At 44.2% G+C, this 27,239-nt stretch overlaps 1 protein-coding gene across 7 annotated transcripts in view; it reads left to right on the top strand.

The window, feature by feature from the left end:
• The window catches only part of GAB3 (GRB2 associated binding protein 3), a 105,218-nt gene that overhangs the window by 64,673 nt on the left and 13,306 nt on the right, over positions 1-27,239 (top strand). For 2 of the 7 annotated variants that reach the window (XM_073361254.1, XM_073361256.1), the window contains 3 exons: positions 9,492-9,795; positions 21,352-21,568; positions 24,123-24,598. In XM_073361254.1, coding sequence (XP_073217355.1) covers positions 9,492-9,795; positions 21,352-21,568; positions 24,123-24,598 — 997 coding nt within the window. The other 5 variants (XM_073361258.1, XM_073361255.1, XM_073361259.1 and 2 more) reach the window with 5 other exon arrangements.

The following is a 27,239-nucleotide window of genomic DNA, read 5'->3' as shown; positions in this document are numbered from 1 at the left end:
ACCAGGACCAGCACTCGGGACTAAAGCTAGCTGAAATTTGGAATTTCTGGCTTGCAGGACGTTTCAGAGGACTCAGGATAGGACCGCATAAGCGATCTTGCTACTACTTTTCCTGGCTTGCGGCCTGGTCCGGAGGCCCTTACCCATGTGAATAGAGGCTAGCACCCCCGGGGCCCCAACTGAGCGCTTTCATTAAAGGAAGTGTCAGGGACAGGGTGGATAAAAATCAATTATTTAAAAAAAAATTTTTAAATTAGATTTTTGTGATGAAGTGATTTGGGGGTTTTTTTTTGAGGAAAAAGCCAATCTAAAGATAGATACTGTGACAAAGCTCTGTCCTTGCCTCCATGGGTCCCGCATTTCCTGGCGGATTTCGCTAGCCTCAGAGGCTCACTGTGACTCTCCACGTAACCCTTCTTTCTCTAGAGACAGTCTAGAGACTGTCTCTCTAGAGACAGTCTAGAGACCGCTCTAGACTCTAGAGACAGTCTAGAGACCGCTCCCACTTTCTCTCAGTCTACTGAGCCATTTTCATCATAAGCCAGCAAGGGAGGTGAGGAGAAGTTATCCCTCCTTGCACAGTCTCTGTTGTCTCCCAGTCTCCGTGATTAATCAGGAGGGCAAAGGTCGGCGGGGGCAGCCCAGGCCCACCCTCTACTCCAAGCTCCAGCCCAGGGACCCTAATAGTATCAGCTATGATAGCTGACCTTTTAGAAACATGACATGTACAATTCCCTGGGCTGCTTCCCCCACAGCAGCCCTCACTTCCTCAAGCTCCACTTCACCCTTACCTCAGGGCCTCCTTCCTTGTGCCTGATATGGTGTGTACTACTCAGTCTCTCCAACAGCACAACTTCCTCCCACAGCTCCTGACATGCACACCCACCTGACTGGCTGGGAGGCTTTTAACTAGTTTCAGCCAGCCCCTGATTGGCTTCAGGTGTCCCAATCAAACTAGCCTTCTCCCTGCCTTCTGGAAAGTTTTTAATTGGCCCCAGGTGTCTTAATTGACCTGGAGCAGCTTCCATTTCACTTAACCTGGTACCAGGGATTTGTTTAGCCTGGAGCTAATATATCTATCTCCCACTACTTTTCTATAGCCACCTGGCCTTGCCCCGTCACAATACATTATAGCTCAAAGATATCTCATCATGGAACAGGGATTATAAATTCTGATTCTATAGTATGAGACAATATATTCATGTAAATGTTTAAGAAAAGTTTTGTAAATGAGTTCCAATAGTTCATGGATTAGAGACCCAATCTTACCAGGTTCCAGGGGTTTATGTATAGATTATTTAGGTTAATCTTTCTATCCACCCAATGGGACTCAGTGCTCAGTTTAGAAGATACCATCAGAGATGCTTAGTTTTGCAGTTCTCAAACTGTGGATTTGTGTCTCCAGAGATAACATGCTTGTTAACAGCAAAAATGTTTTAAATTAAATAAATAAATGATATATAGAGGTTTGAGAACTGCAAAACTAAGCATCTCTGATGGTATCTTCTAAACTGAGCACTGAGTCCCATTGGGTGGATAGAAAGATTAACCTAAATAATCTATACATAAACCCCTGGAACCTGGTAAGATTGGGTCTCTAATCCATGAACTATTGGAACTCATTTACAAAACTTTTCTTAAACATTTACATGAATATGAATATATTGTTTCATACTATAGAATTAGAATTTATAGTCCCTGTTCCACGATGAGATATCTTTGAGCTATAATGTGTCTTAATTAAAACTATTTTTAGATAGATTTTTTCCTCAAAAAACATTTTATCAAAAAATCCAATTTTTTTAAGGTTTTTTTTTTTAAATCATTGGTTTTTATCCACCCTGATGAAGACCATTTAGGTCTTTGGATGAAAGGGGTTGTGATTAAAAAATAGAAAGTATGAACTGCATACTTTTATACTAACGTTATATCACATAGCTATATGTGTTCTCATATATGCTTACCTGCCAGTATGTATTTTGCACATGAGTATTTACAAATGAAAATATGTTCACCAAACAAAATGCTCTTCGGTTGACACACAATCCTTGTTTACTAGTGCTCTGGCTGTTTTTCTGTACATTATTGTTTTTGTTTGTGGCTTGTCTTACCTGACTTTTATAGCTCACACCAACATCACACCTCACACCACTTATTTGGCATGTATGAAGATATTGGTATGTGGGAGCGGCAGTCATTTATGGAAGACTACTACTGTAGTAATAAAGACAGAGGTATTCCTTTAGAAGTGTCTGTGGAGATTCTTGACATTAAAAACTCAGAGGCAAGCAGAAAATACTGATGTCTTGTGTTGCATACAGCAACACCTGGGCATCAGACCAACGCTGCTCTAAAACCTCTCCTTTCATTGGCAATGGACCATTCCACGTGTGAAGGACAGATGAAAATGATTATTAATTTGTTCCCTCTTATCTGATAGTTGTGGTTTTCTGACGAAGATGGCTTTCTAGTGCCAACTATGGCAAACTTCTGAAGCTATATAAACATACAGTGAAGTCCTCAGCAATTTCGAAAGGCACCAAAATAAATGTAATATTTCTTCTGGAGACTGTCTACATTACAATAGCAAAACTAAATGCAAACTGGGGAATTTTTTTTCCTGGAGAGATCCCAGCCCTTCTCCCACTGGAGTTGAGCTAAACTCCCCTGTAGATTTGATACTGTGTTTAGTTTTGAGCATGTAAACAAAACAATCCTCTTTCCAAACTCTACCGGTTCTGATCAGATGAAACCAAACTATCCCCATGTCCACGCTCCCACTTCTGGTTTTGCTAGTTTTTGAAGTGTCCGTGAAGCTCAGCATGATCAGCATTCACAATATTGCCCTGCCCTCAAAATGCCAGTTACTTGCTAGTTTTGTGTTGACAAACCGGAGCAGCAACAGAAACTGTTGCTGAGACAGTGACACAACTTTATTTCAAAGTGATCCTGCAACTCTGGTAGCTCGATGAGCAGCTTTTTAAGTGGATTGCGAGGAATGAATTCAGACAATCCCTGGATCCCAGTTACACTGCAATAGGAGAGTCTTTTAACCATCTGTAAACACACCCCAAGAAAAGGCAGAGAAAGTTTGACCTCTGTAGTTGCTTGCAGATAAAGGTGATAGCATGTGTGGCTTTCTTCAGTATGCATACAAAGTCAGCCAGATTTGCATATCTCATAGAACTGCATGAATGTCACATATTGGCAAATGTGTAATCATTTCAGATGAGTTTTGCAATGCAGTCCCTGGGCGCTTAAAACTCTCAGCACATAATGCATTTAGCATAGTTGAATGTGCAAAAGCTTTTTAGGGTAAAAATATTTTTTGCAGATCAGAGGCATAAAAATGTAGAAAGCTTTTTAAAATGGAAATAACCTGTTCTACAGTAGCTGTTAACTGTACCAGGATATGGTGGTATGATGAAAGTTTAAACAGGGAAAAGAGGTAAAAAGCAGGCTCACTAACCAAATAAAACCCGGATACAAGTAAAAGCCTGACTTTGCCTTTCCCCAGAGAACTGAGACATGCCATGTTGTGAGCCCTTGTGTCAACTGGAAAGTAGTAATGTCGGTTGAAAATAAATGACACTACCTGTCACTTATAAAGAGGAGGGTTGGCCAAGTGATTAGGAATTATCCTAGGATTTAGGAGACCTGCATTCAAGTCCCTACTCCAGCACCTTGGGCAAGTCATTTAGTTTCTCTGTGACTCTGTTCCTGGTCTGTGGAATGGAGATAACAGCACTTCCCTGCTTTGCAGGGCTGTTGTGTGGATAAATACATTCAAGTTTGGGAGGTGCTTAGATACCTATGGTAATAAAGGCCATCTAAACACTAAGGAAGGTAGATGTACTGTAATGCTCTTTATCTAAGGATCACAGTGCTAGTATTTTTACAATCACTAATGAATTAAGTGTGACATCACCCGCGTGAGGCAGGTCTTACCTTACTTTATTGATGGGTAAACTGAGGCACTGAACAGTTCAGCCACTTCCCCAGGCTAAAATGGTGAGCCAGAACTAGGAATAGAACCCAAGGGCCCTGACTCCTGGTCATGGGTTGTAGGGCCTGATGCTAACCCCACTCATCTCCATGGAGGTCTTATGTGGGTTTCTGTGGAATCTAAGGGTGTCTCCGCTGCGTGGGCTCTGTAGCAGATATGTGACTGGCTATGTCTGCTGACATGGACGAAGGCAGTGGCATTTTTTGACACATGTTCTATTACTCATTTTCTTTATCATTATAAACCACAGAGCATCTTACTAGCCCCAAGAATTTGATTACAGAGAAAAAGAAATTGTGTAGTGGTAGAAACCGCCTTCTGCTACGGTTGTTTACTCCAAATGCTCTATTGAAGCACATTAGAAATTTAGTCATCTTTTTGAATGTCAGGACTGGGATTAGCAAGAACCAAAGGCCCTACAATGTTTTATCTCTCTTTCAGCTCGGTTTTCTTTATAGATTTGGTAAGGAAGGGTAAATTGCTGGTGGATTATATGACTAGGTTTGGAGTCATCTGTGGTCTTAAGAGACATTGTGCAGTGAAGAGAGAAACTGAGTCTTCTGCTTGAAATCTACATTACTGCTAAGTATGTGACTGCTTTCATTTGTGTCACCCTACATAATTCAGCATTTCACCCTGAGCCTTTACCTGGCGTTCCTTGCACACCCAGACCTCCATTGAAGTTGGGTCTTGCATGCTTAACTGTCCACCCCTCTCCAGCAGTTCCTGACATACAATCTTTATAATAGAGCTAAGAATAATATAATTTTATCACACATTTGTAAAAAAATTAAAAAAAAAAATAAATCAAGTTGTATGGCCACAATGGTGTGGAAGTGAAACCAATGCAGTTACAATCATTTTACAATAGCAGAGAATCTGGCCCAAAGTTTTGAAATGGCAGATTTGAAATACTTTGTACAGAATTCTGTTCTAGCTGATGATACTGTGCTGTAGCCTGGCTTCTGGAATTGTGATTGAGATCCTACAGACTTTAGATTCAGCAAAGCATAAAGTCTAAACAAACTGAGACATAGGGTTGTCCTGCACTGTACCTTGAACTCCTTAGGAATGTTATGTCTCAGATTGTGTGCTTGATTCTCAGCATGGAGGGGGTGGAGGAAGCTGCTTACAGTTCCCTGATTCTGTGCCAGCCCAGCTCCAGCATTGGTTAGAACAGCCTAGAGTAGCTACCCTGGGGGAATCAGAGCAGCTGGCACAGGAGTGCTTCCTCTGGGTTTATGCCAGCAGGGAGTTCAATAGGCATTATCTGCTGATCATTTAGAGCCAGAATTATATCAAAGAATCAAGCCTTATATATTTTGTTTTGTGATGGACTGTTAATGATACAAGCATGATATTTTATTGAGTATTGGGCTATTCCCTGCTAGGTTATTCAGCAAATGTCACCCTTTTTAAATTGTGAAACAGCATTCTCTTGGGTTTTGTCCATAAATTCCTTGGCTCTAATGAGATCAGACACATCTGAAGCTTCTGGGCATTCCCCCACATAAACGGTAATTGCAGTAGAACCTCAGCGTTATGAACACTTCAGGAATGGAGGTTGTTTGTAATGCTGAACAAAATATTATGGTTGTTCTGTCAAAAGTTTACAATTGAACATTGACTTAATACAACTATGCAGAAGAAAAATGCTGCTTTCAACCATCTGAATTTAAATGAAACAAGTGCACGAACAGTTTCCTTACCTTGTCAAATCTTTTTTTCAACTTTCCCTTTATTTTTTTAGTAGTTTACATTTAAAACAGTAGTGTTTTTTAGATTTTTTTCCCACTCCTGAATATGTTGACCTAAATTTCAAGTGTAGACCAGGCCTAACACAGGATAAAATCCTAAGCATGCCTTGTTTTCACTAAGATAAAAGATGTGTTCTTACTTCATGTTAGCTAACCTGGCCACTAAAATCCTAGTGAAGACAAGGCCATTTGTAGCTTTAACACATGGTACTAGGCCGATGTAGAGACTGTGGAGAAGCCTATAGCTTACCTTGCCCTGCAAACTCATGTTAAAATTACAACTACCCACCTTTCTTCTTGTATTTGCTTTTTTTTGTTGCTGTCTCTGCTGCCTGACTGCGTACTTCCAATTCCAAATGAGGTGTGTGGTTGACCAGTCAGTTTGTAACTCTGGTGTTTGTAACTCTGAGGTTCTACGGTATTTTCAAAAAGTTGCATAAAAATCCACAGCTAGGTGGCATATCCTAAGTGCCAGTGTTTGAAAGCAATTAATCGGGCACTTTGGGAGAGAAGGGCAAATATTACATAGCCGTATTCTTTTTTCATTAAAGCACGTGGCTTGAAAGCGAGAGAGTGGAAAAAAATATATAACTGTGCTTCTTCACTGAGGCTAGTGACATGTCTGTCCAATCAACTCCCAACTCAGGAACTGTGCGTGATAGGTGGAGAAGCCCAGAAGTTGGTTAGGAGAGAGATGTATGTATTCTGTGGGTATAATATACACCTCACCACTTCAGAAACTGCTGGTGTTCTCCCGAAGGTGCTCTGAGTTTCTCCACAAACAAAGAAACAGATGTTTAAATCTTGACATGCTGTCAGGACCTGTCCTGTTTTACAGACCTAATCATTAACCAAAATCTTTACAGTGTTTGTATTTGCATAATAATGTTTTCAAGGTATGAAATTTCACAATTTGTCCTTAAAAGAGATTGAATCTCCAGGCCTTGTGAGAAACGGTCCTTGATGGCCTCTGTCCATTTTCAAGAGGACAGGATTCCACATCTCAAAAACCACAACCATGCTAGCTAATAACCTGGTTGGAAGATGCAACAGGAGGGCCAATGGGCAAAGAGATCAAATCACCCTCTGACTTCCAGAGGTCAAAAGATCAAGAGTATACCATAGTGGGCAGTATGCAGGAGGGGGAGGAGGGGGGGGGAAGCTTGCATTGCCTATGCTTGTGCTCTCCACCCTACACCTACACCCCCTTCCTGACCTGGCCCACCATGCCTCATTCAAGTCCCTTCTCAAAACCCACTTTTCCACATAGGCTGACAAATGATGGTTCAGGCTTGCAAAATCCTTCTTTAACATATTACTTTAGTCTCTGCCCCTGGTTTGGACAGCCTTGCACTTTAGAAGTAGGTTGTGGTATTGCTGGTTGAATGGACATGCTTTTAAGTAAGCAAGTCAATGAATATTTTATTGGAGTATTTATTCCGTGTACATCTCTGATGGTAGACTCCCAAAGCTTTGATGTGTCCTGACCAAGAGGACTGGAGACCCATCACGTTCAGTTTATTTGCATCAAAAAAATATGAGAATAACAGAAATCAGCTTCAAAGCCTTCACTGTCAGGCAGCTAATTTGGGGTCATGTTACATTTCCTTCTTGAGTAATGTAGTCCATAGGGGGGGGTTTCCTCCATATTTTAGTGGCCGTTGTACCCATTGGATTTGAGAATCAGCAAAAACTGTAGTAATTGTATTGACTTTTAAGGTATATAAAGAAGGATTTTTACATAGCAGCTAAAACATTTTGCAACCAATTGCTTGGTCTTGAGAGATGCAGGACCTGTTTGCCAGCTTAAAAATAGCCTCCTACCACAAAACGGGTATGATCATACTCACACTAAGATTTCTCAAATGACAGACAACTGCTCAGTTTTGTGTTATGATGACTAGTCATTTTGCAAGCAGGAGTTGAGTAAGATTCAGGCAAGGAGATCATTTCTTCTGTTGTTCAAATTGTTTTTCTTGCTGTCCCTTTTGAATTTTATGAAGCCAATGGCCATTTAGCAGATGTAGTGAACTGGCTAAAGTGTGTGTGTGCCCCACTGCTCTCTAGTGGGTGGAATCAGAATTGCTCATCTAAGAGTCATAGCTCCTATACTGCTTGCAGCCAGTGAAGATGCTCCTTTCATTCAAATGCTTTTGGAGCAAAGGAATCTAGTTTTGTCTCTGCTATCACTGTGAAGTTCCAGCTGACCAAGTGTGCAGGGTAGTGGTAACAGATGTTCTTAGGTGGCCAGTGTAATAATAATTATACAGTGTACTAGAAGTTCTGTGAAGGTAGAAAACAGCTCTAAGGTTGGTCATATCACGGGGACATGTCCTATTTCCCTCGGCCAGCCATCAAAGACAAACAGCATTGTTTTATTTTTGATCATGTGACCTGATTTTATCCAATCACGTTCTTTATAAAAATTCAGTCGGTGAAGAACTCCTAATTTCTTAATTTAATATTTATCCATGGAATGGGACATATGGAGTGGGGTCACTTCTGGGTCTTGTAGTAAGTATATTGGTGACAGCTGTAACCAACACAGCACTGTATGTGAACTGAAACAGCTGGTGAAATGGAGGAAAAAAACAGATGTCTTTCTTCCCCCCCCCCCCACCCCAAATACTGCATACAGCTTTATAAAATCATATGGTGTCTTAATCTATATGTGCCTTTACTTAACCCTGTGTGAAATCCAGGCTATTAATCATTTGGGCCAAAAAGAGATAAATATTTATTAATTTACAGTTCTGGGCAGAGAGAGTTAAACAAGCCGTTATGTGTGATATACAGGATTTTGTAGCTTTCTGAAGTCATCTGTTTAACTTTTTAGCACTGCAACCCCCTCAAGATCTGTTCTTCTTAATTTGCATAAGTAACTGTCAGCTCATTAACAGCTCTTTATTAGCGCAAAAAAACATCTGATGGAAACATGCTGGGTTCATCTTAAGGCCTTGTCTTCACGAGGAGAAGAGGTGTTTTCTACCAGGTGTTAGCTAACACATGGTAAGTAAGGCCATGTCTACAGTGTGGGGACTGTAGCAGCATAGCTATAGCACTGTAATTATCCTGGCATGACCCAATAGTGCAGACACAGCTTAGAGTGATGGAGGTTTTTGTTGTTGTTGTTGCTATAGAAACACCACCTCCCCTAGCGACGGTAGCTAGCTCAAGGGAACCATTCTTTTGTCAACCTAGCCACATCTACACTGGGGATTAGGTCAGCATAGCTACATCCCTCAGGGGCATAGATTTTTCCCCACCCCTGAATACTGTAGCTATGTTGACCTAAATTTCAAGTGTAGACCAGGCCTAACACAGGATAAAATCCTAGGCATGCCTTGTCTTCACCAAGATAAAAGATGTGTTCTTATTTCATGTTAGCTAACCTGGCCAGTAAAATCCTAGTGAAAACAAGGCCATTTGTAGCTTTAACACATGGTACTAGACTGAGGTAGAGACTATGGAGAAGCCTATAGCTTACCTTGCCCTGCAAACTCATGTTAAAATTACAGCTACCCACCTTTCTTCTTAGAGTAGACGCACCCTATGGGGATGGATTTCAAATCACCAGTCACAGTTCAGCCTGGTGATTAAGATAAGCATAGAATCTAAAGAAAATATGCATATTTAGGTCTGTTGACAAAATGTGACAACCAGTTTGAAGGCTAAAGCAGGAAACAAATTCCCCATCTGTGACATGTGTCCAATTGTGTCTCCTGCAGGCATGGCGGAAACGCTGGTTTGTGCTCCGCAGGGGCCGCATGAGTGGGAACCCGGACGTTCTGGAGTACTACAGAAACAACCATTCCAAGAAACCCATTCGGATCATAGACCTTAATGAGTGTGAAGTGCTGAAGCATTCAGGGCCCAACTTCATCAAGAAAGAATTTCAGAATAACTTCGTCTTCATCGTGAAAACTACTTACCGCTCCTTTTATTTGGTGGCCAAAACGGAGGAGGAAATGCAGTTATGGGTTCACAACATCAGCCAGATCTGTAACTTCGGACACTTGGAAGATGGCACAGGTAGGAATGGAATCATGGCTCAAGCTCTGTGGAAATAAACTGGAGCTGGAATCTCCCTCAGGCAGCACAGTGGCCAGAGGGGAGTGGAGACTTATCCCCCTGGGAAACATAATAGTACCTGTGGTAATTGGTTTGATATTTGAAAGATTGCTTAAAACTATCAAAGGTATCAGTTCTGCTGGGTATAAATAATAACCAATTGGTTTTGGTCTCATTTCTGTGAACTAACTCCTTTTTGAATAAACCAACAGATTTTTTTATAAAAGATACTGTTTATGTACAATACTGATTGAACATTATCCAATGGGACTTTATATTTCATTACGTGCTCTGTATTTATTTAGTTTGACTTAACATCAGTCACCCATCTCAGAGAGAGAGAGAAAGTGTCCTAGAAAGTTCACATTATCTCAAGCATTATAAGATGTGATTTATAATTCTTAATGCTAAAGCTGTAAAGCCCTCTTACTCTTGTAAAGAGAAGAAAAGGCAGAAAAAAGAGGCAGAGAATCAAATGCTCCAGGAGCAAAATGCTCCAGGAGCGTGGTAGGAATGTGTGTCTAGATCCAAGATATGTTCCTGCTGGTGAAAATGAAGACAAAGTATTTTGTCAAGGCCTCCACCCATATATAGAAAGATACCATAAGATAGTTCATTACAGTGAATTTGTTGGAGCTGCTCCTAGAATTAGCCACTACAGGTTGAATCTGGCCATTAATTAAGACAGGAACCTGTATCATTAGCTCGATTTTTTTAAAATGAGCCATTCAGCCTCAGATAAATGCAAACTGTATTTTCCCCAACATTTCCAAGGAACAGATACAGCAGTGATTTGAAAGCAGCAGAGGAAATAAATCAGATTGAGTCTCATGGTCACGAAGAAGGCCATTGCAACAACAGAAGTGGATGGTGCTGGGGGAACTCACTGAAATATTTGTCTCATTAAAAGGGATAATAGCACTTTTAATCTCATATATTTGAAAGGAGACAGAAGACCATGCTGGGATGCTTTAATTTCCTCTATTACAGTTCATGCATTGTTTAATCTTCTCTTCATTAGTATGCTCAGAGGGGGAATGGAAGGGACTGGGGAGATTTGGCAGAGTTCCCATTATAACCCCGATAGCTGCCATTTTCACATTCAATTTAGAATCCATCAGGGAAACTTGGTGTAATGTTTGGTATGTGCCAGTGTATAGCCGTAACTCCAAGTAGCAAAGTAGGACTTAGACACAGGCAGCATGAGCTAGGAGCCTTGAGAGGGCTGGAATCACTCGCTCACCTGAGCTTGAATGAAATATGAGGATGGTTCAGACACAAACTCTCTTAACCTTGCTGAACTTGTAAGGTTTGGGGGGGTTGTTGCTGCATTGTTGTAATTACTTTATGTACAATTTCATCAGAATGTCTAAAATGAGGGTAAGGCTGTCCCTGTGAAGCTAAAGAGAAAAAGTGTCCTTCTACTGTGGGACAAAGAAGTAAAGTCATGAAAAACCAAAACAGGATAGATGAAGGTTCGTTTCAGTGAGGCCCAGTTGACTAGGTCTGGGCTGTATTTCGCTCAAAGGGCCTCTCCAATTTGATTTGAAGTGATCCTTTTATAAAGGCAGTAAGTGTTTGCCTGAAGTCAGGATACCTTCTGAGCTAGTGCTCAAGCAATGTTCAGGCCTTATCTTCTCACAGTTTGTGCTCCAGTCTAAGGCTTCATGTACCCTTGGAAGTTTTATTGGCATAACTAGAGCCTGCACTAGGGACTTCTGCCAGCGCGACTGTGTTGGTCAGGGATAACGTCTCTTCACAACCCTGAGTGACACAGCTATGCCAGCAGAAGTGTAGTGTAGACCTAACCTTAGACGCTAATATGCTGATATAATTTATGCCAAGGGAACCCGTATAAGCACTTTGATACTAATAATACTGTGTCCTCACTAGATCATTTTGCTAGTTTAACTATGCCAATATAGTTGTATGCAAGGCCTAAATTGCTTTAGAAACTGATTAATTTGGTTCAGCTTCTTTGTATGAGCACTCTTAAAATGGTTTAAAAAAGCCTTAAAACATCCATGTTGTTTAATTCAATTACTGAATCTGTAGTTACCCCTGTAGTTACCCCTAATATAGACAAGCCCTGAGTCTTGCTACCACACTATACTATAGGAGTCTTCACCCTTATTCAGACTTTTAAGAGCAGTCATTATCTCCAGAGTCATTAGGACCCATATCTGATTTATCGTGAAACATCTGGTGGTCTGATAAAGATTGGGGAAGGGGTGGATTCAGGGTTATATTCTGGTCCAGTTTGCCACCAAGTCTATAAAGTTGCATAGGTTGTACATCAACTTTTAAACAGCTGCTGATTACTCATGCTTACTAGAAGCACCTAAATCCCCAAAGTGTCTGTAAATTTCAACAAATTACCATTAAACATGAATATAAGAAGAGAACAGAGCTGTGAAATGCCATGTGCTTTTATGACTTGAAGTCTTGTGTGTAAAAATATTCCCAGGAGTGAATCATCATATCAAAGATAAGTCAATTGTGGGAAATTCTAATAAGCTTTTCAGTGCATTAAAAATTAATATCCAAGCCAATATTATGTAGCTAACCGATCATTCTTAATCCATGTACCTTTTTCATTTGTTTGTGACTGTCAGGCCAGAATCTAATTTCAGATTCCTTGTGCATGATGGGTGCAAAAGGGTAGTGGCAGGTTTACCCAGTGACTAAGCCATATGCCCAGCGCTCTTGTGCTTCGAATTAGCCCCTTCAAATGGAGAAGAGTTGGGGTTAATAGCCAGGCTCATACGATCAAAGAGCCACTAATCTGGCATTTCTACAGCCAAGATGGGACAGACACGAATTACAGTTTGAGAGCCCTACACAGGGTCCACCACAAGTAGCTGTTTTCGGTCAACACAGAGAGGGACAGCAAAGAGTAAGCGAAGAGAAATGCAAGTTCCAAATAGATGTCAGGAAGCACCTGTGTGCATAGCTGTCGGGAAGGGTTTACCAGGCAAGGGTGTTCAGGCTGCAACATTTGAGTAACCCAAGAAACCATGCCACTTACTGGTTACACTAGGAAATGGCAGCTAGAGAAGGAACTGTGCAATCCTCCATCGTGTTTCTGCTTTGCACCCTTTTCTGCTCTAGCAGAATCCAGCTGGAGTTGCGAGACTCCACACCAGTATTTCCCTACTCCCTCTCTTTAACAGCCTGCTCCCAGCCCGGAATAGCTGAGAAGCACAGGACAGAACTCCCTTGGAAGCACTTCTGCCTATACTGCCTACAATGGGCCAGGGAGAAATAATTAAGGCATTACCACAGTGGTGGGCACAGTATAAAAACCTAAACAGACAGATTATACAAGCCTTGTTTCCCTATCACAGGCCACAGATGCCTGTGCTGGTACAGCATGGATAGGGTACGCTGGTACCAGTGTGTAGGAACACAGAAAACCTATCAGGTCATCAAGTCCCATCACCGTGAAGGGCAGGATCCATTCCCAGAGAGAGGACTCTAACCCCACTTGCTGCTGAGTCACCCTTTTGCTGTACACCAGGTGTTTGCAAACTGTGGTCCACAAAGCACCTGCTGGTGACCCATAAATTCACTGCTGATTGGCCACGTGGTGCAGGCTCTCATCTTTGTTCCCAGCAGCTTTTACAGGCTGCCAGGCAAAGAAGAACTACAAAATCATATGGGAACAAGCAGGAGCCAGCCTTGCTGCTTACACAAGGAAGGCATCCAGGGAAGCAAAAGAAGTAAAGGACCACGTGGCTGGGCAGCATGTCCAGGAAAGAAAGGAACCAAGGAGCAGAAAAGCCCATGCAAGAAGAGAGGAGGAAGAGGGGACCAGGCAGCAGAGAAGCACAACACGCCCCATGTGGCATGCATGCTGAAAGGATGGTTAACTGGAGCAATATAATCTAACAGGATTTCATCGGAGAACCTGTTAAGGTTGTTTAGGGTTTCCCATTACCAAGCCGTACTTTCAAAGATTATAACTCTGCAATAAAAACTCCTCCAGGCTGCATCTTGGCAGGGAGCTCCTCAGCCCAGGAGGGACCTTTCATCTTGAATTCTCTCTTCAAATTCCTCCATGTGCCCCTGGTAACATTTCACATTGAGTGTGACTAATCTGCTCCTTGCTTACAAAGGCAATCACCTGGCAATCGCTGTGTTACTCCCTACCCCATAAGTGAAATCCCTGGGCTTGCTGCCTTGCACAGGTGAGCTCAAAGTATTTCAAAATATTCCTCCATGCAGGTGCTTACAGACTGTAATCAAGTCACCCCATAACCTTCTCTTCATTAAGCTAAATAGACTGAGCTCTTTGAGTCTCTCACTATAAGGCATGTTTTCTAATCCTTTGACCATTCTTGGGGTTTGTCTCTCTGAACCTTCTCCAGTTTATCAGCATCCTTCTTGAATTGTGGGCACCATAACTGGACACAGTATTCCAGCCGCAGTCTCACTAGTGCCAAATACAGAGGTAAAATAACCTCTGTACTCCTACTCTACATTCCCTGTTATACATCCAAGGTTTGCATTAGCTCATGGGAGCTCATATCCAGCTGGCTAGCCACCATGACCCCCTGAAAAAAACAATTCGAATTTTTTGTGTGTAATTTTATCCTTCATAACGTTTACCTCCCTATTTGTGTGCTCCTGTGTCTTATTGCCCTGCCCCCACCTCCTCTGGTCTGCAGATGATGCCAGCCTCATCAACCCCCTTCTTAGCTCCTCACAAAGACATTTCTGTGCCTCCTTCCAGGCCACCCCTCCAGGCATGGAACACCCTCCCTGAAGTGATCCATAAGGTGCTATGCACTCCTCTTTCAGACCTGCCGCAATTCCTACAAAAAACAAGCCAATTAATAATGACTCAAGGAGCCATTATTAGAAAGTGTCTGGGGATACAGTCTTTCTATCTTTTTGAAGTCCTGCTTGGAGTTTATTGGGGAAATTGTACAGTAAATTATCTGCAAATCGGAGAAAGTGGGGTAGCCCAAGTACACAGAAGAGAGTCAATCTGGAAATGGAAGCACAATGGAACATGCTTGAATGAAAAGGCTTAATGCTAATGGAAAGCCAGCCAGAACAAGTGCACCACCACAGTCAGAAATATCTGCTGGATTCAGACCGTCCTTTCCGGAGGCAAAGGGCTGATACCCAGGTCCTCCATATGGGCCATCCAGGGAGAAGCCCCTTGCTTCCATAAGAGAGCAAACCCTGAGGAATCCCTGCTGTCACATTTTGATTTCTGAAATCACGCTGGCCAAGCTGAATAATTGACTTCTAGCGAATAACTATATTTGTCCTCAGCTCCCTTTAGCTAGCGATTGATCATCAGGATATTAGGAGGAATTATTTTATTCCAGCTAATAAAGTATATACTACATTTCCATTGTGGGTGCTGCTGAGACATGACGTTTGTGGCGGGTAACTAGTAAAATGTGAAATGAGCGAGTCCGACTTGAGAAGTGAGCAGTGAGAGCAGAGGACTGGGAGCCAGGAACTCTGACTGTGAGTATCTGAATGCTTGGGCAAGTAACCTCTCTGCCTCAGGTTCCCCTCTGTGCAGCAGAAATTATACTCGTTAGGGTGTGATGAGGACTAGCTAATTAGTGCCTCTGAAGGTTAGTACTGTCATGATTGCTCTTTGATTCCCCTTTTGTTTCAGGGCTTGGAAGTAGGAAAGAGCACAGGTGACAAATAAACACACCCCTAGCCTGTGCTTTGGAATCAGTGGAAAATGGAAGGCAAAACGCCGAAAGAGAGGTGAGCGCTGGCGTCTTAATGGACCGGGGCAGCGCACAAGAGGGAAAGCCAAGTTCATCAGGTGCAAAGCACTGAGCGGATGTCGGTGAGAGCGATGCAAACCAGGAGGCTCCTCGGTGTGGGAACTATGCTGGGAACATGCACAGTTAATGAGTGGATTTCTAATGGGATTCTTCTGTCTTCTGGCCCCACCCGCTCTTGCTTTGACTGCAGACTCAGCCTGGGAACTTCCATTCTTTCCTTGAAAAATAGAAACCTGTCCGGTGTGCAGCTCCCCGCTGTATCTGTGTGTGGCTTGTTCTTGTAACTCTGACAAGTGCCTTGGCAATGCAGCTGTTGTGGTAGCAGTCACTTCTCTCTGGTTAAAACACAGAATAGTCAGGCAGGGGCAGTTCCTGAGCGGGGCTGAGAACCTACAACCTCCATTGACAGAGAAGGGTGGGTTACACAGAACCTCTCAGGCTCCAGCCTAACACCTTGTTGTTGAAGACACCTCCCCAAAGGGGCTGTTCTCCCCTTTGTGTGTGTGTCAGGGCAGGGGTAGGTTTCATCTCCGTGGGAGGGATCCTTATTTTCCTTTTTCTCCATGTGAATTTAGTGCTCATGCAAAATGGGTGCCCCACAAAACAGCCCTCCCCTCCCCCCGCCAACCAGCATGGGTTGGTATAGGCAGCAGCACAACCAGCTTACCCCCATCGGACTAGATGGCTCTGGTCCTTGTGTGGGCACGAGGGGAATTGTCAAGGCACCTCGCAGTGCTTACTGGAGAACGCAGGGACTACTCCCGCTGGAAGGGACTAATCCCTCCCTGAGCTCACCTGGGGGCAGCATGACCCGGGGCCTCTTTAATGCCATGGTCTGGTCCATTGCCACAAATTGTGGGAGGGTATTTTCATCTCCTTGACTTTTCTGCTATACGGCCAACATGGAACCTGGCTGGGTGTGTGCTGTGATGGGGACACCTGCCTGAAACGCTGAAGTCATTTCACCTCCATCCCCAAACAGCCATCAGGTGGTAATGACTTTCAGTCCCTAGACAGGATTTGAACCAGCAAATGAAGGGCAAAGAACCTCCACTGAGGTGAGTTATGCACAAACGTTGAAGGGCGATCACCCAGCTAAGCGTGCAATGGAGAGATCAGTCCTCCAGGATCTACTGCACTGCAGAGGTTGGGTTTTTAGTCCTTGCCATCACTTAAGTTGCAAATGAACTCCTCTGCAAAACGGTGCTGCTCTGTTACCTCTTAGTAATATACAGAGCCCAAATCCAAACTGGATGGTGCTACATTCAAAACACACAACCACCCCGCTGCCCACTCCCCAGCTCTTCCTTGGGGCAATTAGCACTAAATGAAGCAATTACTTTGGCAGCAGAGTCAGCTCGCTGTCTTGTTGGGGTGGGGTGGGAGGAGGCAAAATGGCATAAAGCTTATTCTCTGCATTCTTTCTGTAGAAAATGGCCATGCGTAATTTATTCTCCCTGGCTGCTGCAGTATAACTTTAATGCACACCGATTCTATTACCAGCAAAGCCTGCAGAGCTGACCTCGTCTCTTGGGAGCTCACTACAGATGTCAGAACAACCCGAAAGTTACGAAAGGGCACAGCCATGTTCCCCCCATCAGTGCAGTTGACTGTGACTACAATGTACTCCAGACCTAAGAGTCTTTACCAGTGGGATAACTCTGATGCTAAAGGTAGTGAATTGCAGATGGAATTAGTGCCTGTCAATTCTGAGTTTGTATTATTAATCCAGAGAGCCACTGATTTCTCCTTGTTGTGCAGTTTTTTAGATGCAGTCAGATGGTGACATGAACACGTTTTCCTGAGATTCCCACAGAATTAGCTCAGTATATATTTGAGTTGCCACAGTTTAGGATGTAGCTCTAAGAATTCAAAGTCTGAATAGCTCAGTTCACCATTTGAGCCTGTAGAGAAAGTCTTGGTGGTAAAACTTCTGGAAAAGTTCTTTAGCTTGTTTGTAATGCTTTGGGCCATCAACACCACCCAGCAGATGTAATACGCTTTAAGAGCCTGATCGTGGAAACACTTACTTTCAGATGTAATCCCTTAGTACTGTGAACAGTGCTATTGAAATCATTCGATGCAAGATTCAGGAAAGCACTTAAGCATGTGTCTAAATTTCAAGTGAATGTGAAAGGCATAGATTTAAGCACATGCTTAAATGCTTTGCTGAGTCTGGGCCTAATTGTGCATAGTATTGGGCCCTAATCCGGCAAGAAGAAATAGTTGTCAGACACAATATTGAAAAGAAAAACACAAATCCCCAGTAACTCCATTGCTGAACTTTATATAAAGGTACCAGTACTGGGGCCATTGGTAAGTAGTTGTTTGATTGCTGTGGGCCAGATTTTGCTGGCATTACTTATATTGAGTGTGAGTATTACCTTACTTCCTTAGTCTCATTGAATTCAATAGAGTATGGTACTACTCTGCATTAGGCTGGCAAAATGCAGCTCTAAATGGGTTTTTGTACTCTTAGACTAGATAGTCAATGAGCTATGCTGCATTTACGCCAGTTGAGGAGCTGGTCCAGAGTCTGCCACGGGGGAAGCGTACTTCTGTGCTAATTATATGGCAGGGGTTTTGTTTGTTTGTTTGTGTGGGGGGGTGAGGGGGAGAGCGGAGGTTATCGAACATCAAGGTATACAGGGCCAAATCCTTATTCTGTCCTTATTGATTTGTTTACACTTATACACTGCATCTATCAACAGCTTTCCAGGGGCATGCAAAATTAAAAGCTATACGCGTTAATCAAATATGTCACAAGAATATTGTTGTCAGTTGGAATTGTGTCCAGCGAAGTACTGAGTAAAATCTGAGTAAGGACCTCAGGATTTAGCCCACAAAGTAGGAGATGGCCCACCTTTTAATGTCTGTTCACAATGAGATGTCTTCAGGATTTCTGACAGGCAGCCCCTGAAATTGGGACTTCGAAGAAATTGACAAGCTTGCTACCGCTGAATCTTGATGTAGTAATACTTAGGACCCTGAAAGCATACTTGTGGTGTTCTGTATTTATCAGTTGCTGGGTTTTTGGTGGAATACAGCTGCTCTGATTTATGAAATGTGTAAGTTTTTTGAGACATGTGCTTTGTCCTGGATGGTAAATACCTGCTGATAACATCAGAGAAACACTAATAATAGGAAAACAATTGGTCCTGGAACAAGATGCACACCATCTGGTGGCCATTATGGGGTAGTGCAGTATCATTGGAATTAATTTCAGCTTTCCATTGCTCACCAGTTGCTCAGAAATCTTATTTCTGGATTACATTCAAAACCCGATAGGAAAAAAGGATAATTCTCTCTTTGGCAGCTTTTGTAGTTTCTCTCAGGCTTTTTCTCAGATACTTTCAGCAGTTCCCATGTATCTGATCTTCTAGAACAGCCTGTTGGGAGGGGGAGGAGGAATTATGCCAGAACCTCGAGGGAATTGTGTTCAAATTCCACAGGGAACTCACAGTGACTGTTCCAAAGCTGCTCAGCTACAAATGGGCCCAAACTGCAAATTGTGGGAGTCAGATTCAGATCAAAACTCCCCCAAAGTTTGGGGAGGATGGAGGCCGTATCTAGGTTGTGGTTCACACCCGGCTTTATGTTGTTCTCCATTCTTCTTCGATCACTAAGCTATTTACTTCCATTTTCAAACATACCCAAAGGGTAAAACACAAAGGACACTGTGCGTGAAGGAGAGACTCTAGCCCTGATCCTGCCCCTTTGAAATCAAGGGGCCACACTTTCTGCTCTGGCTGTTTGGTGCTGCATAAAGTGGCCAGATCCTGGCCATAATCAGCCTGCTGAGAATTTTCGTGGTGGATGGAAACCCAGTGCTGGTATAAAGTTTGTGGAAGCTGCTTCTGCACCAACCCTGCCATTGGGGGTGCGGCATCTGTCAGCCTGTGGCACCCAGTCTTTCAAGAGTCCCTAACTAATGCTGGGGCCAGGTAGCACCCACTAAGGGTCTCCTTGATGTTTCTGCCCCTGTCCCAAGTAGAGCTCAGGCACTGGGAGAATTGAGCCCAACGCAAGCTTTGTTATTGGCTTCAATGGGTGCAGGATCAGGCTCTATAAGAGGAGCAGTCAGGGGGCCCACAAGCACATCACATGGGCAGACTGAAAAATTCACAGCGCCCAATGAAAAGAGAAGTCATCATCAACCTGGGGGTGCCAGGTTTTCATTTTCCTAGGGGTGCTGCACTGCAAATACTGCCCCATCAGGGCCCTAGGGGAATTGTAGGTCCTCATGGAGGGTGACTTTTTTTATTTACCTCTAGCCATAGTTTCTGAGTGATTTAGATTTGGCTTTAACCCTTTGGAGCCTAGGATTTTTTCCATACAAAATTTTAAAGAGCATTGGGCACGTTGTACGTTCAGGTGACTGCCACATGCAAGCGTCAGGTCTTGTGCTGGTAATCCCCACTTCCCAAATACCTTGAGGCTCATGGAAAAAAGAGCGTATCTCCGCTGTGTCAGTAGGCTACGTTGCTGAGCCCCTAACTGTGTTGATCATATTGCAACACATCTCTGGCTCATGTAGACTTTGTCCAACATTAAGAGACACAAGAAGACTGCAAACAAATTCCGCAGTGCAACAAATCTGGATATTCTGCAAGCAGAAAGTAAAGATCAGTTTCATCCTCAGAGGTTTGGCGAGTGGGAAGAAAACCCCCTCTTGTCTCCATTAATTTCAAATAGGTCTCATGGTTCTTTATTTCTGCTAGAGAAGTTCAAAAACGTACTTGATAAAACCGACTCCTCCATCTAGGTGCTTTCCTCAGAGGAAGCGATTTGTTTTCTTCCTGACCTGAGAGAGGAGTGCAGCAACCGAGACTATTAGAAAGGGAGCATTCAAGGATTTCAAGGAGAGATGGCTCCAAGCCACAAGATTTGGATGGATCCCCAGTGTTCTGTAGTTCAGCAAGGTTTTGATCTAGGGTTCTGGTTCAGGCCATTCAGAGTGAAGGGAAGCCAGAAAGTCTGGATCCAAATATCCCCAGGGTTTCAGGGGTAGTTTAGATCTGAGGTTTTGTTTTAGGCTAACCTCTAGTTTAAGACCATGCTTTCCTGGAATAAAAAGGATCTTCAGGGGCTGGCCGAGGAAGGATCTGCATTCACATGGATTCTGTGAAATGGCTGTTAGGATCGCTTGTTAGGATGGGGTGACTTACATGTAATGCACGGTACAGTTAGAATGTGAGCGCTCTCCTCCTCTGTACGGTCTGTACAGGCAGCACCGGGTCCAAGCTCAGGAACCACTGTGGTAATGACAGTGAGGCTGCCAAGAGGCAGAGACACGGCATTTTGCTTGGGGATTTCCAAATGCCGCAGGCACCTGCTGAATTCCGTTTGTTATGGGCACAAACATGCGTGTGTTTTAGGGCTGCCTTTCAGCACAGATGTTGGGGTCTGTGCCCTGGCCTGGAATCCCCTGCTCGCTAGTCCTGTTCGCTCTTTCTAGTGAATGTCTATGCAGAGTGTTTGTGGGAAGAGTGTTTTGGCTGCTGATTTTTTGGACCCTAAGGTCTCTTACTGGGTAAATACTGCACGTCCTAGAATGTTGCATAAGTTAATGTCTTGGCCTCCTCCCCCAGATACTGTTTATGGGGTAGGGAAGCAGCGTTCCCAGTCAGTATCAACACCTGGTGTGATCTGTGACTGCCCAGTGCTCTTAAGGAATGGGTGGGTGCACAGCGTTCTCACGGGAGGACGGCTGTGCAAACCCATCACAAGGTGCAATCCTATTACATTGCAGATTCTGTGGAGAGCCTGTCTCACACCACCTCGTCCCTCCAGCCCTCGCCAGCCGTCTCCACCCATACCTCAAGGGTCGCAGACCCCTCCTCCTCTGTAGGCAGTGCCACCACGGACGCCTCTGCTTCCGAAGAGACCAGGAGTGAGTCGGAGTCAGTCTTCCTCCCCGATTACCTCTTCCTATCAAACTGCGAGACGGGCAAGTTCAATCATATCAGGTAAACCGCATGCGGTGCGCTAAAGCCATTTTACAGTTGATATGTCCCTCTGCCAATGAGCCACATCCTCCATTCCTGCGCTGGACACAGGAAGCAGAGATGGGGGCAAAGGGGCTTTATTCCACCCTTGTGCCTTCCGTATTCATGTTGCCATGGCCCTGTGCAGCCCCAAGCACAGGTTAGAGCAGCCCTGAGGCTGATTTAACTTGCACTGGGCTACCACAGCTCTATAGGGGCCTTTCTGCAGGTGAGACTAGCTGGATAGTATATGCAGCATATTCCAGCCATGACCCTTTCCTCCCAACATCCCCCTTGTGAGCTGCAAGAGGGTGAGGAGTGGGGCTTTAGCACTGGCTCTGCACCCCCGTGCCCTCTTGTGCCAAAGAAATTCCCTGGGGGCTGGTTACAGCCCTTTTACATCCTCAGAGCAGCATGCAGGGGCTGCTGCACATCCAGAAATATGCTCCAGGGTTTGTATTCCCAGCAAATGGACAGTCCCCCTATACACTTGTCCTTAGTCCCTTTGTCCCCCTCCTCTAAATGGTTGAATGAAATCTTAAAGAACCAAGAAAAGCTCAGCTCGTTCTGCCCCTTCTGGGTCCAACACCCCAGCATGGCATTAGGAAGGGCTGGGCTTCAGGAAATGGCACTGAGGGTTTGCTGTCCCCCTTGAGCCTGTACTGAAGCAAGGCCCAGGCGGGTGCAGCTAGAGGACCAGATGCTCCTAGAGGTGCCATCTCTCAGGATCACAGGATTTAAAACTGGGGTTCTGACGGTCAATGGCTTTTAAGGGCTGGGCACTTTTCCAGAGTTCGGTTGTTAACCTCAGCGTCCACGACACACTATAGGTGAGGTAAGAACATTCCTTCCCCCTAACTTGCCTCTGTGATTGACATGGTCCTAACTGCTGGGCACTGTTGCTATGTGGTGTTAAACACTCGCTGCATGTCTCCCTGGAAATGGTTACTCTTCAGTGGTGGGTGACATCATTCCTATGTATAGATACGTCAAATACAGATACCCAATCTCCAGTCCTGCAGGAAGCACTAACGGCTGTGCTTCTCCTTGGGGGCCGTGGAGGAGAAAGCCTCCTACCCCAGGCCTCAGAGTAGCAGCAGTAGTCGTGGTGTCTGGCATGTTACCCCTTCACATGCTAAAAGCCTGGCGGACCCCTGTATCTGGGGATCCATTGGCTGCCCACAGCCTGCTCCCAACCCTCTCTGTGTGCTGGGGTGCAAGGAGCCCCTGCAGAATTATCACTGTGCTGAGTCCCCTCATCCTGCCCCCAATATCTTCCAAGTGGAACCTTCTCTGTTCTCTGGCAGCGGGGGCCTCTCCATACCCCCGGAGGAGAGGGCAGGATTTAGCCCATAATGAGCTTTTGGGCAGGTAGCATCATTCTGCCATCAGCATCCGCTATGCAGTGAAAGGTGGTACAGGCCCTAGCCAAAGACCATATTCTCAATCCTCCCACAGTTTGGGTTGGAGCATCTGCAACAAGAAATGCTGCTTGACTTATTGAAATAATGCTGTGGAGGCCATTTATCCATAGTCTGGGTGCGTAGATCCTCTTTGGCTACGATGTTGAGGTTGAAACTCCAATAGCAACGTGACCCAAGAGTTGTCTTCCCTTTTCACGTACGCTACCAGTCACTTTGACAGAAAGGTCAAAATTCCCATTGACTTCAGTGGGAACAGGATCAGACTCTACTTGATGGTATCATGGCTGCTACTATAGACTGTTATCTGGCTGGTGAACAAGGATTTAATAAATAGGAAGGAAAAGTGAATGACAGAGGTTACTCTGAGCTGTACCCCCAAGGTGCACACTGTCCCCTCGATGAGCATGTACATAACATCACTTAAGACTTTTGGCATACATCCAAAGCCCAGAACCCCAGCCCAGGTGCCAGGAAGATGTCTGGGGTAGACTATACAAAATGCCTCATGTAATCTCCCCTACCCTGATAAAGGTGGAAGGGAGGTTCCTCACAGCAGTGGATCTTCTGGTTCCGCCCTGGTTTCCCCAACATGCTGCCATACGCTGAGTTCAATCAGACCAGGTTTCTACACCACACAGTGTGTGAGCCCGCTGCATGGCCCCCTTACGTCCAATGCCCCCTCTCTGTACAGCACCACATCCTTTGTAAAGAGAGAATTGGGCTGAATCTGCCACTCGATGGATTGGACCCTTTGTGGAAAACGGCTCCTGCAGTAATTAGTAAAGACAAATACACACAGCACTCCCATGGTGGGTGCTTACAATGGGTGAATGAAATTAAATGATCAATATGCAGTTTCAAAAGTGGGATAGAAAAGCATGAGGCTGGTCTCAAGAACTGTCTTAAATCTGGTGAGACTGGATTTTGAATTTAAAAACACAGAAAAGAAAATTGTATGAAGCAGATGAAGCCTTGGGTTGGTTGTGTTATTGTGGACCAGTGGGCATGTATGTATACCTCTCATATCGTGTGAACTCACTGGAGTACATACTAGTTCACTTGCAATAGTGGTAGAACGAAGATACAGAATTTGGTCTTTGTCTTCTATCCAGATGTGACAGCTGGTCAAATTCCGACAGATCCCTGGAGCAGGCCTCATCAGATGACGTTTTTGTTGATGCCTTGCAGTCTCAACCCTCCCTTCACGTACAGCCATCTGGCAACGGCGTGGTGCACCAGGATGGGGGCCAGCCAGCGAATCATGGGATTCTACCCAGAAGCATAGACATTAGCGGGCCGTTCAGTGACGTCTCCTCCTCCTCTCCGCTCTCAGGGCCTCCTTTAACACCAACCTTTCAGATTGATAAAAGCCAAGCCGCACTGCCCTATGGCGTAACTGAACTGGATATTTTGTCTAACACGCCACCACCCCGGCCACCCAAACCAACCCATTTCTCAGACCGGAGCGGGGAGGAGCCATCCAACGGGGCTCTTCAGAATGGACATGGTGGGATCTGTGGGGCTCAGATTGCCTTGGTGCCGAGAAGAATCTCCTTGTCCAGTTTGGATAACGTGCGGCACTGGAAAGGTAACTCTTCTCTTCCCCTCCTGAGCTACTGTGCCGTGACAGTGTGATCACCTCTAAAGAGGTTCTTGTGCCTAAAGCCAAGCTAACGCCTTTGTGAGTGTGCACAGGCTCCTGCTCTGCATGAAGTGGGATCCGAGTGGCAGTGGTTAGAGGTTGTGCTGCCCAGTGAGAGTGAAGGAGTGGGAGGCAAAACTTATGTGTTCTCCTCCTGGTTCTGTGACCTCCTGAGTCACCCTGGGTGAGCCCTGAATGCAGTGGCCAGGTTTTCAGCTCTCCTTGAGACCTGGGTGCTAGGCACTTTCAAAAATCTTGCCATTGCATTCAAGTACCTAAATAGGAACTGAGAACTTTTGAAACTCGGGCCCTTCTGTGCCTTAGTATCCCCAACTTCTAGGGCCACTGTGCAGCTCAGTCAGTTACTGACAGGTGATTTATAAATGCCAAGTACCATGGCAACATGGGGTCAGAAGTGGTATCCCTCAGCTACATACAGCAGCACCTGCTCCTGTATGTGGAATTAACAGGGTAAGTACCAGTCAACAGACAGCTGTGATCTCCCCGAATGTGACAATTTGTGATTTTGTGTGTTGTTGTTAATTTTTAACACCCCCCCCCAAACTAGGCCTACATGTCAATCAATTCCAAGCTCAAACTTCCACTTAATGTGGCTCTTGGAATTTTTTTCATCCTTAGATGAGTCAAAATTCAGGCTTTCTCGAGTTAAGTGCCCCTTTAAGTGCAATACCTCTGCTGCTGCGGCAGGTAGTACACTCCATGGAAGAAGGATGTTTCTTAGCACGTAGAGAGCAAAGGACTGGAAGACAGGAAGAAGCTGGCAATGGGACATAATCCCAGATGAACCAGTGACGCCCAGTGTGATATTAAGCGAATCAGTTGATGTCCCTGCATCTCAATAAAGCCTACCTGGAAAACTGGGGATAAAGCAGGATGCTATACTACACTGGAGCTGAGTGGGACAATTTCACCCGCTCTTGAGACATTGTTTAAAAAGAAAAGGAAAAAAACCAAGAAAGAAAGTGTGAGCCATGGTACAGTGTGACACAAATACAGTTGTATTCTGCAGCGTCTTAGAACAGAATGAGCAGATAAAATATCTAGTTGGAAACTCAAATGTATTGTACAGGAGCCATAACTTTCTAAGTGGAGGCAACAACAGGTATTTAGATTCAGCATTATTGATTGGCTTCCTTTATTCTGCAGTTTAAACTGTCACTCGTGCATTGTGCAGAGCCAGGGTGTTTAGCTCTTATAAAAGCCAAAGCGTGGAGAGTTTTGCCCACCCTGTTTATCAGTGTTCAAGCAATTCTTGGAAGCTTTTAGAAGAAACACCCATAGCTGGAAATAGTATTCTTAATAATCAGTTATGACTGAAAGCTGCCTGTGAAATGTTCTCGGTACTTATGGGGGGGTGTGCGTGTCTCACACACACACACACACACAATCTGGCTGGAGATAGTTAATATTTCTCCGTTCTAATTGACACTGAAGTGCATTTCAGAGGATTAAGTGCCAAAATGTCATATTCTGTGAACGTGCTGCAAGGTTATCTCTGCCTGACAGGGGGCAGCAATGAATTAATAAGCATTGCTTCTTATTTTTTACCCCAACTGCAGCTGAAGCTGTTTCTGACTTTAAAATATAAAAAGTGTGAATCAAAATTGAGACATGCAATAGACATACAAATGGCCCAGCAGCTTCTCACCAGTTGAGATGATGAGGTGAGCACACCCCTGGTGAGTTGTCTGTACATAGGCTTTATCTCCACATACAAGTCGTACTGCTTTAACTATCCCAATATATAGGTAAAGCAGTACAACCCCCCAGTGTGAATTCAGTTGTACAGGTATAAAGATGCTTTATATCGGTGTAGCTTATGGGCAGGGGACTAATCTATGCAGGTCTAAGGCACTTTTATAGTGCTAAAATGGTATGCACACTATAGCTTGTAGCAGTGTAACTATTTTGGTAAAAAATCACTCCCCTGATCAACACGCTTACAGAAGTACAAAATCTGTGTGTAACTGAGAAAGTACAAGTAGCTAATAACAGCTGTCTAGAAAGCTGTTTATTTTGGGTACCAATGATAGTTTCTTTCAGTCTTGTCATCTTTATATTGTCTATTACACTGTTATCACTACAAAAAACAAAAACAAAAAAACCCCACTTCCACTACAGGATAGAACTCTACATCAGGCAGATTGTATCATACTCCATTATATACTATTTACCCTCATGGAATTTTTTTATGGTATTCCAGAGAAAAGCTCTACAGAATCTCAGTGGGGAAATGGCCCATTTCTCCATTTATAGATATTTTCTATAAAGGGAAATGGATGGACAGTTTAAGCATAGGGAGAAAAATAAGGGTTTGAGTGGAAAGAGGCAGCCATTTGCCCTCCCACTCTCCCGAGTTACCATTTTTTTCTGTCAACAAACTCCCCAAAAGCAAATGGCAATATACAGCCATAGATTTAGAGCAAAATCTTACCAAGCTAACAGAATCTGCCACCCAGTCCTGCTGCTGCTCCACAGACGCACTACCTCTGTCCACCATGCACTGGAAACAATCACACGAGTTCTGTCCAGCTGCTGATCAACACTAAACACATTTTACAACCTC

Source organism: Lepidochelys kempii, chromosome 9, assembly GCF_965140265.1.
Source record: "Lepidochelys kempii isolate rLepKem1 chromosome 9, rLepKem1.hap2, whole genome shotgun sequence".
In the NCBI taxonomy this organism is placed as follows: Eukaryota; Metazoa; Chordata; order Testudines; family Cheloniidae; genus Lepidochelys; species Lepidochelys kempii.
This window is presented reverse-complemented; position numbering and strand designations above follow the sequence as displayed.